Source organism: Eutrigla gurnardus, assembly GCF_963514095.1.
Source record: "Eutrigla gurnardus genome assembly, chromosome: 1".
NCBI classification, from domain to species: Eukaryota; Metazoa; Chordata; class Actinopteri; order Perciformes; family Triglidae; genus Eutrigla; species Eutrigla gurnardus.
In genome coordinates, this window is record NC_139915.1 from 20,950,858 (window position 1) to 20,969,083 (window position 18,226).

General features: G+C 40.1%; 1 protein-coding gene across 2 annotated transcripts in view; it reads right to left on the reverse strand.

The window, feature by feature from the left end:
- Positions 1 to 6,845: 6,845 nt before the first annotated feature.
- itsn2b (intersectin 2b) overlaps positions 6,846 to 18,226 on the reverse strand; it is a 34,597-nt gene continuing 23,216 nt past the window's right edge. Inside the window, exons 23-40 of one of the 2 annotated variants that reach the window (XM_084006536.1) lie at positions 17,879 to 18,045; positions 17,681 to 17,711; positions 17,455 to 17,576; positions 17,191 to 17,287; positions 16,880 to 17,074; positions 13,664 to 13,785; positions 13,428 to 13,534; positions 13,109 to 13,292; positions 11,481 to 11,579; positions 11,270 to 11,353; positions 11,072 to 11,155; positions 10,843 to 10,905; positions 9,735 to 9,884; positions 8,761 to 8,879; positions 8,595 to 8,677; positions 8,421 to 8,504; positions 7,418 to 7,591; positions 6,846 to 7,144 (exon numbers count right to left, since the gene is read on the reverse strand). In XM_084006536.1, the coding sequence (XP_083862662.1) occupies positions 6,996 to 7,144; positions 7,418 to 7,591; positions 8,421 to 8,504; positions 8,595 to 8,677; positions 8,761 to 8,879; positions 9,735 to 9,884; positions 10,843 to 10,905; positions 11,072 to 11,155; positions 11,270 to 11,353; positions 11,481 to 11,579; positions 13,109 to 13,292; positions 13,428 to 13,534; positions 13,664 to 13,785; positions 16,880 to 17,074; positions 17,191 to 17,287; positions 17,455 to 17,576; positions 17,681 to 17,711; positions 17,879 to 18,045 (2,114 nt within the window). In that variant the 3' untranslated portion in view covers positions 6,846 to 6,995. Of the gene's footprint in view, positions 7,145 to 7,417; positions 7,592 to 7,858; positions 7,899 to 8,392; positions 8,505 to 8,594; positions 8,678 to 8,760; positions 8,880 to 9,734; positions 9,885 to 10,842; positions 10,906 to 11,071; positions 11,156 to 11,269; positions 11,354 to 11,480; positions 11,580 to 13,108; positions 13,293 to 13,427; positions 13,535 to 13,663; positions 13,786 to 16,879; positions 17,075 to 17,190; positions 17,288 to 17,454; positions 17,577 to 17,680; positions 17,712 to 17,878; positions 18,046 to 18,226 lie in introns of those variants that run through there. The other variant, XM_084006537.1, reaches the window with a different exon arrangement.

Consider the following 18,226-nt stretch of genomic DNA (forward strand, 5'->3'; position numbering starts at 1 on the left):
TCTCTCTGTCTTTCTCTCTCTCTCTCACGCAGTTAAGCAAGAACAAACACACAAATGCTCATGCACACATTTGTAAATGCAGAATCGCTGCCTCTGCCTTTCCTGTCCTCTTCTCTCACACAACAGCAGGAGGAGAGAGGACAAATTTAAAGAAGGAGAGAGAGAGAGGGACAGAGCGACATAATGCCTTAGAAATAATAATAATAATAAAATCATGTGAAATTCAGATTTTGAAATCCAAAATGAAAATGTATTTCACTTGTAATGCTTTAAAAAACACACGTGGCTATAAAATATCTGGAAATCATACATGTGAATTCATCAATGTATCACATAACTGTTCATGTGATAAACATGTAAATATAATACATTTATAAGGCATTTTTCAAAACCAGGGTTACAAAGTGCTTTAAACATAACAAATGTTACTACTAATACTGACCTCCTGTTTTCTCTTCACCTTCATTATCCACACTAGTAAACTTGCCTCTACCACATTGTAGGTCTTTCTGATATCTTCTCCTCTAACACAAGATTTTTGAATATATCCTGACCAAAATACAAAGCCAGCACTTAATTAATTGAACATCGTAGGGTGTATTTTGATTATTAGACTGTATTGATAAACTGGTTATTTTTGAAATATGCACCTCGGTATAGCTTACAAACAGCAGACTCTCTCAGATGATTTCACACAGTGGTGCTCTGAGATGTCAGCATGCTAACATCCTCACAATGAAAAAATGCTAATATGCTAATATTTCACAGATAGGCAATAATGTTTACCATTTTCCTCATTTTTTAAGGGGGAAAAAACTTAACTCCTCATTGACACTTACTGATTGATATAAATGAACTGGTCTAAACTATCCTCTACACACAGAATGCACAGCACTTGCCATTCATAATGCATCCGTTCTGCACCTCCTGCTCAGTGCAATGAAATATTAACAGTCTTAACTCTGTGCAGTGTGTTCTGAGAGGAATTGTTGTCAGTCATCTCTCTGAAATAGCAAGGGACAGGAGTTGTAAGTTTCAGCTGCTGGGTGAGAACATTGGACTACATAACAGTACAGTCTTTGCTCCACTGGTACTTCATTCATTATTCATGACCCGAAGAGGTGAACATTCAGGTCAGTTTGGGCTCCTCTCTCAGTTCAAGTCCATCGGAAAAATAAAATGTCCAAATTCAGTGGAGAAACGTAAGTTAATCTATCGAATCAAGTACTTATACTACTGGCAACATTCTAGACTTTTATTTTTGTCAGCACATCCCATTAAAAGACAAAAACCAACAGCATTTTAGTTGATCTCTCACTTTCCGCCTTGAAGGCACTCATTTAATTTTTAAAGCAGCTTTAACCGATATCGATCGATATTAATATCTATGATAACTATGATATAACAAATGACAATAATAAAGGAGTTGGTTATAGTGCATCTGCAGGTCCCCGTGGCTTTACAGAGCTTCATAGTCAGTTTCATGTCATTGTTTAGATGTCTGACCTGCAACTCTCTCTGCTCTGATAGCTTCGTTTTCAGTTGCAGCATCCACTTGTTTTCAGCAACAACAACAAAAAAACATTTAAAATTTGACTTTGTTCTACCTGCTCAGCAGTAAACAGCAGACAGACGCAGTCATACACTAGATGATGAACACAGTGGAGCATTTGGTATATTGTTCACCAGGTCAATATGGGAGAAAAGTGGCTTTGTAATACATACACCTAATATGTATTTGTCCTTACTGATATATTTTTTAATATTGTATTCATAAAATAGCAAAGGAGTGACATATATGGACAAACAGTGATAATGTATAAAAGAAAAGTGCAGTTTAGCAGAAGAAGAGAGTAGTTTAGAGGCAGAAGAAGAAAAATCAGAGACATAAGGGAATAAACATGGAGATGGAAAAAGAAAGAGAGAGAGAGAGAGAAACAGAGAGAGATGTGCATGGAGGATGAGTCTGAGGCCCTCAGTTCCACTTGACTCAGTCATGGGAATGATTTGATTTTCACCACATGAACAGCTGTCTTATGTAACACACACACACACAGTGTGAGAGAGAGAGAGAGAGAGGGGGGGAGGGGGGGGACTCAAAAATAATGAGGGGTCTGTGTTCTAGCCAAAAACCTACACTGAGCAAAGGTGGCCTGTAGCAGCAGAGAGGAAACAGAGAGTCCACATCAAAGGATACTCACAGTCAGGGTCGTCTTTTCCTGTTTTCGGAAAAAAATAAAGTAGAATTTATCTTGGATTATTAATTTAGCAGTTGGAACAATTAATATTCAGGATATGAAAAATATAATTGTTCTCATTAACATAACTTAATTATATACGATGGCGTATTAGGGCCAAGTAGGCTATATTAAAAAAAAAATTACGGACCCGGGTGATAATCCTGTCTCTAACTTTGTGGTTTTGACAGAGAGAAGAAAAACGTTTTGAGAGAAAATGTGTTCACACTGATAGCAAAAAATCTATATTGGAGAGTTAAGAAAAGTATTTTGAGAGAGATTTTTTTTTTCTCAGAAATAATTTTAAAAATGTCAAATTTATATTTTTTTATGTTCTATGAGAAAATACTTTCTCTCAAAACTTTTTTTAGTCTCAAATATTATTATCTTTTGCTATTGGTATGAAAACTTTTTCTCTCAAATATTTTTTTTTCTCTCATAAAATGCTTTTTTTGCTATCAGTGTGATAACTTTTTCTCTCAAACATATTTTTTTTCTCTCAGATAATTTATTTTCTCGCATGTAATAAAGACACAAATCTAACTCCATACCTTACTGTGTCTGTCAGTTGGTTAGTGTACAGTAGATTAATTATAAAATGACAGCTGCCTGCTGTGTCTGACGAAATTAAAGCAAAACAGAAACATTTGCAGGACAAAAACAAAATGATTGAGCTGAAAGATTCTAAAAAGCTGTGTGGAGCTGAGGAGAGCTGCAAAGTCTGGTGATAACTCTGTGGGCTTGGAGCTGTACCAGCGACCCATACAAGTGGTCATGTGATCCAGTGTTTATATATAAATAGTGAGAAGATGACAATATAACCAACCAGTACCTTCTTTGTACTGCAGGGCTGACTTTAGATGTGATGTGTCCATCCATCCCCCGTCTACTGCTTATCCTGTATTCAGGGTCGCGGGGGGGCTGGAGCCGATCCCATCCGTCATTGGGCGAAGGCAGGGTTAGATGTGAAGTCTGTTTTAAAGTATTAACTGAACTTGATTTATATATCTTGACCAGATTTACTTTATATACCCCAATAATAATCAAAGTGTGACCTCACTTCTGGTTGGTTACAAGTGCTTCTTCTCATTTCTGGTTGGTTACAAGTGTTTTTTCTCATATTGGAGTTTTTTTTCTTCTTGTTCTCCAAAACCTGTACATTGTCTCCTGAGGGATTAGAGAGGTCACACAAACATACATACAACATATACAAGGTATGCCCACATCGCCGCAGGCTACTTTTGGCTGTCTGCCCTTATTCATCTTTGTTTGTCCAATTTTAGCTTTCCACTTACTAGACAAAGTTAAATGAATACCAAATATTACATCAAACATATTTTCTCTGTTATGGTAGTATTTCCAAGAGTGATGCAGTATTATTTGTTTTTTCAGTGAGTTTACTTTTTATACTTTATTCACATGATCAGTCATAAAATACGTCTGTTGCATTATGACTTTTATATTTGGTCATTAGGAATTTGTTGGCATCTAACATTTAAAAGTCTTTATTTTCCTGCATAGACCTCTGTATCTGTGATAAGTACAGTATCAGTGTAGATTGTAATCTGGAGTCATAATTTCAAATTGTATGTAATTAAAGACTTTGAAGTCATTGTTGGGTCGGAGTAAGTGGTTCATCTACAACTTTGACATATTATTGTAGTTTCTAATCAAGCGTTTAAGAATTAGTTATCATCAGTTAGCACCATTTGTATCAACACCAAGTTAAATCTATAACTCCAGTGTAGTACAGAAGGTTGGGTTCAGCTGACTTTGTCGACTCAGTTTCACAGCTGTGTGTGTTGCTGTCGGCCCCTTACAGATCCACTCAGTGTGGTTACGTAATGACTGTTGCTCCTGTGGACCTGGAGCAGTGGAGGGTGAAGGAGGACTTAATGAGGTCTATTGGTGTGCGCCGACAACTCCAAACTGAAGCTCACTGTGGCTGGACTCCAACATAAAGCAATGAAATTAAATAAATGCTTTTCTTGTTTCAAATTTTAATTATCCTTGAAATTGGATATGGTTTTATGTTATATTCCAACAAAATATTGTCTATCTTTTACTGAATCATAACAGTATCTTCAAATATTTGATGCACATCTTAAACAAGACAGTTTATGCTCATCATCAGCTCTCAAATGTAATTTTTTTTATCGTAGGCAACTTAAAAAAAATATGACATCACAATTACTGTGTATAATTAACCCCACATTAATCATTTGTTAGATAAATGAATGTTGTGAATGATAATTGTGGGATGGTGTTAAATAAGTTATCAGTTATAATCCATCCATCCATTGTCTACCGCTTATCCTGTATTCAGGGTCGCTGGAGCCGATCCCAGCTGTCATTGGGCGAAGGCAGGGTACACCCTGGACAGTCTATCACAGGGCTAACATGTAGAGACAAACAACCATTCATGCCTACGTGCAATTTAGAATTAACCTATCCCTATCCCATATCTTTGGACTGTGGGAGGAAGCCAGAGAACCCGGAGAGAACCCAAGCATACACGGGGAGAACATGCAAACTCCACACAGAAGGAACCCGGGGCCGACACTGGAATCGAACCCGGGACCCTCTTGCTGTGAGGCGACAGTGATACCCACTACCGTGCAGCCCCAGTTATAATCCGTCAAATAAAATCCAGATGGGCCTAAGGCCTCCTGCTGAAGAAGTGTGTGCGATAGTTTACAGAGGTTAAATGCCACATTTCTTTAGCCAACCAATAATTTCACAAGTTTGTTCAGTTTTAATGTCTTTAATTTGACTTAAGAAACCCTGATTCAGAAAGTGCCAAAATGAGCAAACAGCAGGTTACAGACTCCGAGCTGATTAAACAGACAATCTGGGTTAGAGACGCCTTAAACTCAGTTAGCACAACAGTGGTCAATGCAGAAGGTTGCGGAAAATAAAAAGTAAAACAAAAACACAAATCAACAACACCCCTAACACAGACGAGGAAATCCAGTCTATTTGCACATTTTCCACAAATTCAAATAAACATCAAAATTAATACAGGACTTAAAAACAGTTTCGTAGATTGAACAGAATACAAAACAGCAGGCCTAACAAAATGACTAGTCCTAGTCCACTTACAGTAAAACTTAGAATCATCTAAAAATCATCGAAGACGTTCCGTTGCCTTTCAAAAAACTATCGACATGTGTCCCATGAACATGGTTTTAATATTTGAAGTCACACAAAGCAAACCCAGTGGATACCAATCGATTACCCTAGAGGACACAGCAAGCAAAGCCACTCCAAACCTTTGGATAGCCACACGCATAATTTAAGAAATAAATACAACACTTTTTTTTTTGTTAATATTCAGAGCAACAGCAGGTGCTCAGAGTTAGAAAAGAAAAGTGGATGCAAAGGACAAAAGAGAAAAATCGAGGCAGAAGACAGCAAAAAGTCAACCGACAACATAAATTAAAAAAAGCCTTTACACTACATCCTTGTAAAGTTTTCATGGGGGAACTTTTCGAGGCAACATAGTCGATGAGGTGGGAATCTGGAGAATGACACTTAAACATCTGTCTGACAGGGTGAAAATGTTAACAAAAAATACAATAATGCAGTTTATTATTGCTGACATGATTGCCAGTCTGTGTTGCCTGAAAATATTGACACATGAAGGCACGAAGAGCTGACTGGGCTGGAGAACGAGTTTGAGGTGTTCATCAGTACAGCTTTTCATACCTGCATCATTTTGTCACTAAATGATTTTGCACTCCAACTACTTGGCCTAGGCTAATTTTGCACATGAAAGAAAATGCTAATGCATTATTATTTAAAGACCAGATCAAGACCAACATCAAATCCCAAATCCCAAAAACGGTTTTAGAAACTGACAGATTTTAAAAGACTAAAAATATGACTCTTATTAAGGCCAGAAGTTATGAGTATACCTCATAAAGTGTCCTCAGCTGAAGATATTTGTTTTTTAATATACCTCAACTAAATGTCTACACTTCTACACTCCCAAAGAAACAGACACAGACACACACACACCCATTATAGTGACACAAGTTTAGCCCACAGCAACGTATCCTGAGATCTTCTACCTACAGTAGTAAACTAACTCCAGACCAGAGCTACTGACAAAAACAGATCGTCCGGGTTGTCTGAAAGAGTTTCTGCTGCCGTCTAATGTTGACGATGCGCTTAATGTCACTGCGAGAAGCTGTTAAGATCAGGCGACCATATAGCAGAGTCTCTTGAAATCAATCAGTTGCAACCTCATTAAGTCAACATATACATCATGTAAGTTAAAAGAAAACATTCCGAACCACACTTGGCAAAGTGTGTCTCAATCACTGAAAACCCAAGTGTTATAGCTGAGATACAGAGCCGCTAAGAGTCTAGAGAATAGATACGAACCATTACATTTTATTGATTTATTAATGTTATGGTTATTTGTCTTAGTCCAGGTACCTCCTTCTGAAGGTTATACATTATTACAGCAGAGGACCCAGATCCAGCTTCATGACACACTCCATCTTTTAAGAAACCACGCTGTAGTTGTTCCTTGACGTCACTCAGACCCTCCTCCCCCACTGGAAGACTCAGATGACATCAGAGAGGTATTATTAGTGCTGGTTAATATTAAAATTTTATAGCGTGATGTGTGTCCAGTTCAGAGTCTTGTTTAATATGTACGGGGTAAACACCAGAGTTTGTTTAGGTGTCAAAAAGCAGCGTTGGTTACGGGACAGGAGGAAAATACCCTTAATATGATATCAGTTCATCCTACTTTTTGCCATAGAGCTGCAGGTCAAGACGAACCCACACTTCCCCTGTTGGAACCTCGTGCAGCAGAAGACGTCGTGTTACTGATCCCTTGTTTTCCAACTCTTTCTTTATGGTCGCCACAGGAACTTCTGTCCGACCCAGAAAGTCTGATATAAGACAAGAAATAGAACATTTAACATTTAATTTTGTTTTAAATAGGCTTTTTTTCTCCATTAAGATTATTGTATCACAATTTACGTTAAGCACTAGAATACCATATCTAGAAGTTAAGCTCGCAAAATAATGAGTGAGTAAGTCATTTTACTTAATTTCTCACCTAATTTTGCAGTTTTAATGACAAATTATTGAGATATAATGAACTAAAAAGAACTGAAGGCAGAGAAGATGAAGAAAAATGTATAAATAAACAGGTGACTGACCATCAGGTGAAAACTGGTCTTTTTCAAATATAGTGATGCAGAGGACGTCCTGGTAAAGGTCTTTGATGTGGAACTGACAGTTGAAGTTCCACTTGGGGTTGAGGGTGTCGTTGAGCGTTCTGGATGTGAATACCTGAGCTCCCATGGTCACTTCACAGTAGGGGTTACTTTTACCTGGAGGAGGACACGAAGACAGGTGAGAAGAGGGACGGGGTGAGGGTGTAAGAGCAGGTCAAAAAGAGATTAAGAAAATCGGAATGAGGGGAGGGACAGAAGACGATAGAAGAGCAACAGAAAACAGTATGGGGATGAAAAAGAAAGAAAGAAAGAAAGAAAAGAGCATTTAATCACAAAGAAAGGCCTCTAATTGATGAAAAAGGGATAACAGAGCAGCATAATTAACCATGGCTTTCGTTAGCCATGCAGATTCCAACACAATTTTTTCAGGTGAGTTTCTTAAACTGTGTACACACCGGAAGAACTGCCCGACTTGCGTCGGTAAATTCGGCGTCGGCTACTTAATATGGCCGACTCGAACAACGACATGGGCAGTTCACACCTACGGAATTACAGCCGACGCCATACGTTCCGCGCTTGCGCGAGATGTAATGTCTCCAAAACAACAGGCGGCGCTAATCTGTATTGTGGGCCAAAAAACACGAAAACCGGAAGTAGGCGGTCCTCTCTAGACCACCTTCTTCGATTCCACTGGTTATCTGGTATGTTTACCATCGTCACTTCCGGGCTTCACTGATTCGCTAGTCAAGCTGCTAGCCTCCACCAATCAGAATGGTAAAAGAATGGCCGACTCGAATGGCGGATTACACATTTGAATCGGCTGAAATGAACGCCGACGTGGGCCGATTCGAGCGACCACACCAAGGAGACTCATGTCACGGACGCCGACTCTCTCAAAGACGCCGATTTTCGGTCCGGTGTGAGCCCGCCTTTAGTCCAGTGAACTAAACAGAACACCCTGCAACATGAGTGTATTCATGCTCACCATTGGATTTAGCTGCCTTGAGTTCAGTGGCCTCCAAGATGGTGACAAGAAGTCTGCCAATTCCACTAGTCTTTACAGATCGTGCTGCAAACACACACATACAAACAGATTGATTAATCTCAAGATTGTCACATTGGTTACCATCAGTACGGCTGTGTGATTGTAGAGATGGACCTTGATAGGCCTTTTCCCTTTTTTTCTTTTCCGTCTCAATAAATTCTTCAGATGCGGCCTTAATCTTCTGAACCCAAGCCGTCCTAAAAACACAAACACACAGTCATCGTACAGGCCTCCAAGAAACACACCACATCTGTCTGTGTGTGTGTGTGTATGCAGCTACCGTTCATTGATGTTGTCGGTCCGGAGTATATAGACTCGATCGATGTGTGAGATGTGGAAGATGGGCTCGTTGCTCGAGGGATCCGGCAGTTTCACCAGAACTTCATCTAGCAGCACAGGCTACAGGGAATATAAAAGGTAATAAATGGTCACATTAAAACATTAAATATTAAAAGTCTCATAGCGCCTAAAAATCACTATGCAACTTAACACAAAGCCTTCAGCTGAAGGCCTAAGGACTAAACACGTCACCCGTGTTCGCAGCTGTAGAGCTTGAGATCATGAGGGCTTGAAATGGTATGAAAAAAATAATAATAAAAGGAATGGGACACACCACCATGACAGCACACGTTGCTTAGAAACCAATTATTGGCATTAAAAAAGAAAGAGAGGGAGAAAGCCACACCTCCAGTATGTATTTAACAATCACCACTGAAGGACTTTTTATTTTGTATCCATTCATTTCAAGATGACCAAGGTGCATAATGAATTTATAAACTATAAATAATAGATGAATGTTAGACGAATAGACTAATAGTGTCATGTGTTGTTCATCTTAAAATGTTTTGCAGTATCTTAAGTAAAGTATTTTCTATTTGATGAATAATTGCTAAATAATTGAAAGCAGCATATGACTGTGGCTACAATTGTTCAACTGTATATATATTTTTTTTCATTGGGGCATATTGTACAAGGTATACAATATACACATATTTATGTCCCACTCCCAGTCCTCATAAACTACATAAAGGATTCCTTCCTTACACCATCCATGCTTGGTTTGTGTACATTATGTGGGTCTGACAACCATGTTTTATATGTCAACAATTTCATGATAAATTATGGGCAAGGCCCCCAGGAAAGTCTGCAGATATGCGGACTCACGGAACAGGGCGCATAATCTCAAAAGATGTCAAAAAGCCTGCATCAGGGCAGTCACAAAGATAGAAATACATGAATATGTGTGTGTCTTACTGGTTTGTACATCTTGAGCTGTACGTTGTTCTTGTTACTGAATAGTTTATCAGGCCCAGACGAGGTGAACTGTTTAGCCGTATGAGTCAAAAGCAGAAAGTCGTTAAAGAGGAAAGCCCAGAGTTCCTTGTTGCTCTTTGCCTTGTTCATCTGAAAAGAAACAAATTATATATAGGTATTGTAGAAGAAAATGTGTTACCTTACATTTCTTATTTGTTCCCCATATAATGTTCCTTTCTCTCGGGAACATCAAATGTCCTGCTGAGCAGTTTCTATTGAATTTAAACCTTGCTGTCTTGATGAAAAGACTCTTTGATCTTTCCCTCTTCCTGAACTGTCTCCGTAACATTTGTCTCAAATACATTGATCAAGGCCCGATGAGTGACCCCTGTAGTGACATCGTCTAGCTCTCCCGAGAACGGTCACACCTTGTAGATATCAACAGATGTCTCTTCCTCTGCAGAGAGACATGTGTTGATTCAATGCAAATCCACTCATGACGCCTTCCCTTTTGTTCTCTCGCATGTTCTGTATAAATTCATCTCGGCCAGGCCATTTGAGAGACTGGATCTTCATGGATACACTGTGATTTTCTTTTCTCCACTGTCAGTGATTAAACCTCATTTGAACCAGCCACAGAATTGGACCTGAAGAGTTTTCTTCTACAGTATCAATTCATATATAATCACTACAACAATAATTTAACAGTATTTAATTATTTCGTAACTGCTCAGTGATGATGGTGGCACTATAGTCAACTGCTCAGCATCAGAAGATACTCTCTTCTCAAGCTAAAATTCAAATGTCTAAGTTTATACAACAATATTATTCATGGTGCTGTATCATCGCTGCCCGAGATCCTTCTGTCGAGTTTCTGTTCAGATGAACCAGCTCACTGATCTCCATTGTGGAAGTTTTACTCTGAGGTCTGAGGCTTGTAGCATGTGACGACAGCTGAGGTCTGACCCAGTAATGTTTCACATTTCCTCTCCCTGTGCGCCACAGTCTGCCTGCTCTCGTTAACATTTTAAGATATACATTTGGTGAAATGGAAAATCTTAACAGTTTTCAAGAATATGAGTTCCTGAATTGTCTTGGTTTCACTCACCTTGCCGCTGTGAAGCAGTTTCCTGGGGCCCAAGCAGTTGGTAAGAGAGTTAAATACCAGGTTCTGTTGAAACAGCGTCACTTTAGAAGAATCTTTCACATGTTCGTCAGAATTAAGTATTGTGGAAAACTCTTTTAATACCAACTTATAAAGGTAATCAAGCTAATACAAATTGAATACATTGTTTTAAATAATTAATTTGATTCATACTAAATTGTGAGTTGAATACCTCTGCAGTGCCATCGCACTGTACGTGGTTCTGAATCCATTCCAGTCTGTCACAGTTCTCCTTTTCTCTCACGCCCTCGTTTACCTGAATAACACCATAATTCAACACAGACAGTCATTTAGATCTTTTTTCCCCACAGAAGGTGTTATTGAAAAAAAATTCAATAAAAAGTGAGGTCATATATGTGAAGAAATTAACCTGTTGGCAAAGTTCCTCCGCCCTTTCCAGAGCCTCTTTCAGAGGACCTCGGTCAGCATGGCCTTCTGCGGTGCTCTCCAGGATCTTAACACACACACAAATACACAGACGAGTTAATTACACCCACAAATGACAAACGGAAAGGCAAAACACTTTTTTCCCCAATTTCATGCAGCAAGGTCAGTACTCAGACTTGAACATGAGTGCCTACATTTTTGATGTGCAGTGGGTAGCGTGTGATCCTCTGCATAGGTTTCAGCAGGAAGCTGGACAACGGCATGCCTTTACACCTGTAGTCTGTGGCAATTTTCTAATGGGAATGAAAGATTATGTTAATAAACACACACAGAATCTTGTTTGCCACCTGCATGGATGTAACTGCAGAGTATCCGGTTTCTAAAATACTAGATGAGAATAATTCTGGGTCAATTTTAACACTCCCTTTTCCATCTCCACCTCTTTCTGTCCTTAACTCGTTACAGCAGGACCCGCATGAGGGCCGTTTTGCACTAGTTTTCGCTTCATTCCGTTTAATCGCATATTATTTTAAATGCGTCTGCGTCATATTACACATCATTTGAAAGCTACGAGTCTCGCAAATCGAACAAAGTAAGCCGTTTTAGGCTCACGGAAAACACATCAAAAGCAAACACAGCATGTGTGCAAGGAGTGCACAGAAACAAGACCAGCGTTCCCTACCTTTCGAGCTGTCTGGAAGTCCAAAATCAACATAAAGCATGCTAATCCTTATATCCAGAGAACGGTAAGAGTCCAACGAACAAAAGTAGCCACTTCGTTTAGTCCCCCGAGCAAGCTAACTCCGGTAGTCATCCATAACACGCCATGTGTTGACGTTGTGAGTTTCTGAACAAAATATTGTTTATAGCTAGTTATCGCTATTCGATCACGGGCGAACAACAACACTTCGATTTCCGCATTCGCTAGATCCTTGGCGACAAAACAAGCCCCCTTCCACGATTCTGCGATCCGAATTGGCTGAAAAATCTGTCCATCAAGAGAGCCAGTGCTTCACTGGCTCTCGGCTGACCAACCACGAGAATCCCCAGGCAGAGAGCCAATAGGCAGAGGAGTACATTTTTGACTGACAGGTCTTATAGCCAATGAGCTTACGATTCCAGCGGTATGTTACATGGGGGGAGGGGGCTTGAGGGTGAGAGCACAGCAGCTCAGAAAGGTCAGACTGTGACCTGCAGATATGATAGTTATGCAGCGTCTCATTACAGAAGGCTGTTATGTAAAAAAACATTAAAAAAATGTTGGTTTTATTAGTAGTAGTTGTAGAACTGGTGAAATAAACAAAAAAAGTAGAATTATATACCTAAAAATACCCATAATCTCATCTGGAACACTTGTTCCAGATGCAGCTCCGTCTGACATTGCCCTACAACACTGCACTTGCAAAGCTCATTTTTGGGTGTCTTTTTATCTACTTTCTACCAGTTTTTGGTCAGGCTTGTGGCTGTGGCTTCATTCAACTTTTAGGCCTATATATAACAGCCACAGCTAACTTGTTTCATTCAAAAAGAAAAATAATTTAGGCGAGGCAAAAAAATTGCAATTTCCACTATGTTTGAGCTGCAGTAACTCAGTGTCAGTAACACTTAGAGTAAATCTGACACTTGCAGAAGAAAATTCAAAGGGTTATCTTTCAGGAATGCTCAGTTTGTGCCTGTAGTCATAGGGGTTCAAAAATAGTAACCATTTTACTTTGGGTATGTCGTTTTCAGCCTTTTCTTCAAAAATAGGACGGCAAAGTAACCGGTCACATACATTCTTCTGTCATTCTGCCCGCACTACTTCCCCTCTTCGCTCTTCTACCTTGAGGAAGTCCTTGAAGTTGGGCTCGTTGTCGATGCGCATCTGGAGCAGCGCTGCTCCGTTGATCTGGCAGGAGCAGAAGCGGATGTAGGGCTGCATGTGGGACAGCTCCATAGACAGGATATCTCCGATCACCTGCACTGGCATGTTATCTCCGCCCATCTTCTTACGCGTAGATAGTGCCCTGTATACACACAAATGTACAAACACAATTGTTGTATTTTTGTGCAGAATAAATCCCCCGTCACTACTGCGTCACTACTCCATCAGATCGGCTGTCCCTTCTAGATCTCATACACTCTGTCATCGTGAAATTTACTTGACAATTTTAGAGTTGCAGGCCAGCAGCTCTTTCCAGTTGACGAAGATCATGTCCATCTCTGCATCATTTAGCCGACCTGATTCTGACATTGGCTTCTGGAAAACCTACAGATGCACACATACATATATGGGATCAGGAGATCATGCAGAAACCCCGATACAGCTCAGTCCCATGAAACAGTGGATGGAGTTACTATATATGTAACTTTTTCTCTTTCTTCTTCTTCTTCTTACCTCCAGCACTATCTGCAAATCTTCCACATATCTCTCCTCAGTCTCGATCAGCTCATGGATGTAACCCTGTCTCTTCTTCTCCTGGGGGCTCAAAGACTCCAGGCTGTTTAGGTTTGCACACCCTGCAGGGGAGAAGGAACACACAACATTTAATTGTGTTACTTGTAGTTACTAATTAAACCACAGAAAGACATTAGCACTGCCTTCACTGCCTCCTACTGGACATTTGGTCAACAACAACGCAATGCTGCTGTTGACTCTTTCTACTGCTCTCTGACTCTTTGTGTACGGACACATTTATTGAATCTTTCGGACCGGATGATGACTGAGACGAGACGCACACACGCACACACACACACACACACACACACACACAGACTTACCTGATACAAGGAGCCCATTAGCCTGTTGTGAAGGTCCCATTCTAGCAGAATGTTGCTCCCTCACTGACCCTTCTCTTTCTTCTCCCTCACCATCTCTCTCATCCCAAAGGTTTAAAAAGTGAAACCTGCTCTGCAGAGTCATTGCTGTGATTCTGTCTCCCCCAGTATTTGAATTAGTTGTCTGCCTTCTGTTGCGTTTGCCTCATTGTCCCTCCCGTTTGTTTCTTCCTCCTTATCTTCGCGTTGCCGGTATCAGACTCAAACTTCTCCCAGTCCAAATCTGTTTGTACCAAAACAGGAAGAGGAATCTTCGTTTCTTTCTCACCCTGTGTTGCATGTTCAGGATGGCAAAAGCTTATTTATTTTTCTAATTTTCAGTGACTGGGAAAATTTACGTAGAAAATGTCCAGATGAGAGGAGTAATATCATCACAGTTAAAACACAAAAAGGAAGATACGTGGATGTTTTACTCTGCATCAAGCTAAGTAACGGTTACAAAGACAGTTGTTCATATACCATATCTGTCCATCTTAATCATATGTATTGTGTTGACAATACAAACCCTGCATACAACACACCACACAATCATCCTGCAGCGGTAAGAGGTAGGTATTTCATTGAACAATCCTAAAAAAGAATTCTGTCATATCAAAACAATCTTTATTTTATGTTTAATTTCAGAATGGGAAAATATATTAGGACACATCGTCAAAATAGTTACACCATCTTGCACCACAAATGTTCTGTATATGTCGTCAACATCTGCTAGGAGCAACAGCTATGAGATAGAGCTCTCCGTCACTGTGGTTCTGATTAGACAAATCTAAGACAGGTTTGTGGTAAACTGAACCAGGTAACTCTGAATGAAATGAAAGAGAAAAAAGAAATTTGCTTTCCTTGCTTGAGGGTTCATCATTACAGGGAATTTGATGGTTGAGCTCTAAAGACATCTGAACTCTATTGTAACATATGAACTACATTGCAGCATCTTTCATGTAACTCCTTGATGTTGGTGGACCTAAAAATGAACAGGCACAGGAATCACAGTTCCTCATGAGAAGCTTGCATAGACGTATAACTGTTCATCCATAATCCTGATAATAATGACTACATGTTATTTTCACTGCGGTGAAAACTATAAGCAGACATGCATTCACCTTCCGCAAACTCAGTCACATTCAGAGCAGCAGCAAAACAGCATTCAGTTCATATAAAGGTGCAGCAGCCAGGAGGCAAAGTTTCTGTCTATCAATGGTTAAAACAGTTCGCCATATGGTAAAGAGTCACTTCATCGCACTTAAAATCGACTTATGTTCCTTCTGTTAGTGGTAACAGCTGGCCCAGTTATGGCATTTAAATGTAGAGGACAAACTGTTTACTTCTGTTTATACCATTTCCTTTCCAAATGAAGTTAAACAGAATGTTTTCAAAGGCACAATGTGAAAATCCCACAGAAAAATTGTTATAATTGAAAGCAAAACATAATGCTACATCTCCAAAAATCTGTTAAGTAGAGATTGACCATTTTTTTTTTTCATTTTTTGCTTACTTTCCCTTTAATATTTTGTTGAACATTGCCATTACTTTATTCCTTCCAAAAGCATATTTATCAGATGACTTTACAAAGTCTAATTGCCACTTCATACCTTGTTTCAGGCATATTTTAAGTCAAATGCACGATTGCTGGGCCAGAATTTGGACTGTTATTTCTCAAAATACACACTCACTTTAGGCATTAGCTCAGGAGGTAGAGCGGATTGGCTGGTAACCGCAAGATTGCTGGTTCGATCCCCGGCTCCTCCTAGCTGTGTGTCTGGCGTCCCTGAGCAAGACACCTCACCCTAATTGCTCCTGACGAGCTGGCTGTCGCCCTGCGTGGTTGACTCCGCTGTCGGTGTGTGAATGTGTGTATGAATGGGTGAATGTCAGTCAACAATGTAAAGCGCTTTGGATAAAAGCACTATATAAATGAGGACCATTTAGAATACAGAAAAAGGCTTAGGAAGTGACAATAAAACTTGCACATCGTGTCTGAATTGACACGAATAGTGGGCTCTGTGTGCATTTCTTTCTTAAAAATGGAGAGTAAGTATGGAAAAGACACTGCAAGAAAAAGGGAAAAGGAAAGATATAAACGGAAAAAAGGGTGAAGTCGCATGAATAAAGGGGGAAAATAAGTATTTTGTGAAGAGAAACAAAAGCAAATTAAAGGGATAAACCAGAAAGAGACCCACTATCCCTCTGCTTCAGATGTATTTCAGCATCAGTTCACCATCAAAACAAGGAGGCAAAAAATCACAAAAGGCACAGATGCTTTAAGAATGTGCAAAATCAGCATAGAGTGTGATACGAAACTCGCTTCAGGTCCCGATTCATTCACAGCGCAACACTTGTTTAATTATTTCCCTCCATCACACAGTAACGTTAGCTCAGTGGGAGAAGTTAGTAGATAGGGAGTCCAGACACTCTGCTCCTTCAGAGCAGTGTGCAATAGTGGGTCTCTCTGAAGTCAGGAGGAGGAAGAAGGAAGAGGAGGTGGAGGAGGAAGAGGACTTTCTACCACCCTAAAAGGAGAAAGAGACAGTTGCTGAAGAATGGAGAGAGGGAGGGAGGGAGGAAGTGAGAAAAACGAGGAGAAATAGTCAGTGAGAAGAAGGGCTATAGAGATGAAGAGATGGATGGATGAAGAAATATCAGTAATGGTAGATGGGGGTTGCATAGATGAACAAAGGAAAGTATTAGTCAGAGAGGCTCAAAGCAACATGGATGAAGAGCATTTGCATGTTTGATTTTCATATATAGCCATGATATCATGTTTAAGGGATTTACTTACACTGCTGGCTGGGGTCACACTCCGCCGTTGTTATCTTAACGTAATTGGTGGGGAAAAGACCAGTGACCCCGTTGATCTCTCCTTTCCACCAATCAGGGTCGTTCTTGTCGAAAACGTTGATCAGCTGACCTTTGGAGAAACTCATCTCGTCCCCGTTGGCAGCTGTGTAGTCGTATATGGCTATCACCTGACAGACTGAGAGAGAAGAAAGAGTAGTTTATCACACCAATTTCTTATATGTTATATAGTGTACTTAATTACTCTTCATCTCTGGCCATCACCGGGCTGAGAAGTGTGTGTGTGTGTGTTACCTGGTTGGGGTGCTGGTGTGGACTTGCCACTGTTGGATCCCAATATTTTCACATGAGAGGCAGGAAACCAGCCCTTCTGACGCTTTTTGCCACGGGCCTAGATTTAGATAACACAAACAAGACATGTGGAATGAAGATTTTATTGTTTTAGTGGGTCACAAGCCAAAAAGATTGGTCATGAACTGCTGAGACCCTCTGTGCTTATCTACTGTACAGTATTTAGGACGCACAGAAAAGCAGCGTGAACAGCAGTTGAAAACAGACCTGCAGTTCTCCAAGCCACCAGCCAGAGGCGTTCTTGCCGAGGATGAGGATGAGCTGGGCATTTTCCAGGTTCAGCTGTTCAGGGCTGGTTGAGGGGTGTGCCCGAATCACCTGGGCAATCTCTGTGCATCCAAGATACAAATGCATTTTTGCAAAATGCAAAACCAGGTTCTGTTGCTTTTATGTGATTCAGATACAGAGAGGTGAGATGAGACGATGAGTTTACCTGGCTTCTTCTTTGCAGATATACTTGATGTCTGAAAAAAAACAAAAAAAAAACACAATTGTATTACCATCACAAATCTTAAGAAGTAGAACCAGAAGCTGGACGGACTTGCAATCACCATGCAAAACCACCACAAATACCAAAACAGTGTTATACAGTAATGCACTGGATAATTCCCATTCATGTATTGTATCTTACGTCTGTCTCTTTAGGTTTGACGTAGTTGCTGGGGAAGACGCCCGTGCCTTCGCCTATAGAGCCGTGCCACCACTCTCCATCTCTCTTGCTAACCAAGATCACATCTCCCTCTCTAAACGTCAGATCACCGGGCTCCGGAGACTCATAGGTGTACAACGCTGTGTATTCTGAAAAGGAAAAATAATATATGAATATAAGTGGACTACTCCAGCTCATACACGGCCTATTGCTAACTTAACTCCACAATAACATTTCTGACACATTATCCGAGATAAGGTCGCTATAGTTAATTGCAGAATCTGATACACACTGTAGGTAGGCTGCACCTGCCATATTAAGACATCTCTT